Consider the following 1,304-nt stretch of genomic DNA (forward strand, 5'->3'; position numbering starts at 1 on the left):
GGCTGCCCCTGCCCTACGAGAGCTTCGAGCTGCCCGAGGAAGAGGAGCTGGCCCCGCACCCCTTCCCCTTCCCCTACCAGCCCCCACTGTCCCCCGAGGAGGCCGCCTCTGACGAGGACGCCATTGACCCCGACCTGATGGTGTACCTGAGCTCGCTGCACCACGAGTCGCTGGCGCCCGGGCTGGATACCCCCGACAAGCTGGTGCGCAAGCGTCGCTCGCAGATGCCCCAGGAGTGCCCCGTCTGCCACAAGGTCATCCACGGCGCTGGCAAGCTGCCCCGCCACATGCGCACACACACGGGTGAGAAGCCCTTCGCCTGCCAGGTCTGCGGGGTCCGCTTCACACGGTGAGTGTTGCCGGATGGACCCTCCCTGCCTGACAGGTACCTGACGGCATCCCCCATGGCACGTCCCCTGCCAGCCCTGCCGGTGCCTGGCCACATCCCTGGCATGGTGCAGCCCAGGTCCGTGGGGTCTTCTGCACCCCATGAGCGCTGCCAGACCGACCCTCCCTGCCTGCCACCCGGGGGACCTGGCAGCATCCGCCGCAACACCTCCCCTGCCAGCCCTGCCAGTGCCTGGCCACATCCCCGCCATGGTTCAGCGCAGGACCGTGGGCTCTTCTGCACCCCATGAGTGCTGCCAGACCGACCCTCCCTGCCTGCCACCCGGGGGACCTGGCAGCATCCCCTGCCAAACCTGGCTGCATCCCTGGTGTGGTACAACACAGGGACCCATTTTGCACCACCGCTGGTGCAACGGCGGTCCCCGCACGCCCTAGCCAGGCAGCCCAGGCGTGGTCCCCTGCCCCGCCAGAGCACCCAGACCCCCACGCCCTGCAGAGCATCCCTGCCACACATTCCCTGCCCACGCATCCCTGCCGTGGGGCTGCCGGCACCATCCCCCTGCCTGCCGTGGCCGGGTGGCTGCTTCCCCAGGGATGCCGGCCACCCCATGCCAACGTCTGCCTGTCCCCCCCCCAGGAACGACAAGCTGAAGATCCACATGCGCAAGCACACGGGCGAGCGGCCCTACTCCTGCCAGCACTGCAGCGCCCGCTTCCTGCACAGCTACGACCTGAAGAACCACATGCACCTGCACACGGGCGCCCGGCCCTACGAGTGCTACCTCTGCCACAAGGCCTTCGCCAAGGATGACCACCTCCAGCGGCACCTCAAGGGCCAGAACTGCGACCGCCCTGGCCCCGGCCCCGCCGCCGTCGCCGTGATGAGCCACCCCCACCGCCCGCCGGCCCCCCCGGCCTCGACCTCTCCAGCTGGAGGGGCTGCGCCTCTCGCCTCT

The 1,304-nt window shown here is 69.9% G+C and overlaps 1 protein-coding gene across 1 annotated transcript in view; it reads left to right on the forward strand.

Annotated features, from left to right (window-relative positions):
• ZBTB7B (zinc finger and BTB domain containing 7B) overlaps window positions 1-1,304 on the forward strand; it is a 5,733-nt gene that overhangs the window by 2,400 nt on the left and 2,029 nt on the right. The window contains 4 exon segments of the mRNA XM_019474121.1: window positions 2-349; window positions 986-1,199; window positions 1,202-1,274; window positions 1,277-1,298. Of these exon segments, the coding sequence (XP_019329666.1) occupies window positions 2-349; window positions 986-1,199; window positions 1,202-1,274; window positions 1,277-1,298 (657 nt within the window).

The sequence above is a fragment of the Aptenodytes forsteri genome, unplaced genomic scaffold (assembly GCF_000699145.1).
Source record: "Aptenodytes forsteri isolate BGI_AS27 unplaced genomic scaffold, ASM69914v1 Scaffold617, whole genome shotgun sequence".
In the NCBI taxonomy this organism is placed as follows: Eukaryota; Metazoa; Chordata; class Aves; order Sphenisciformes; family Spheniscidae; genus Aptenodytes; species Aptenodytes forsteri.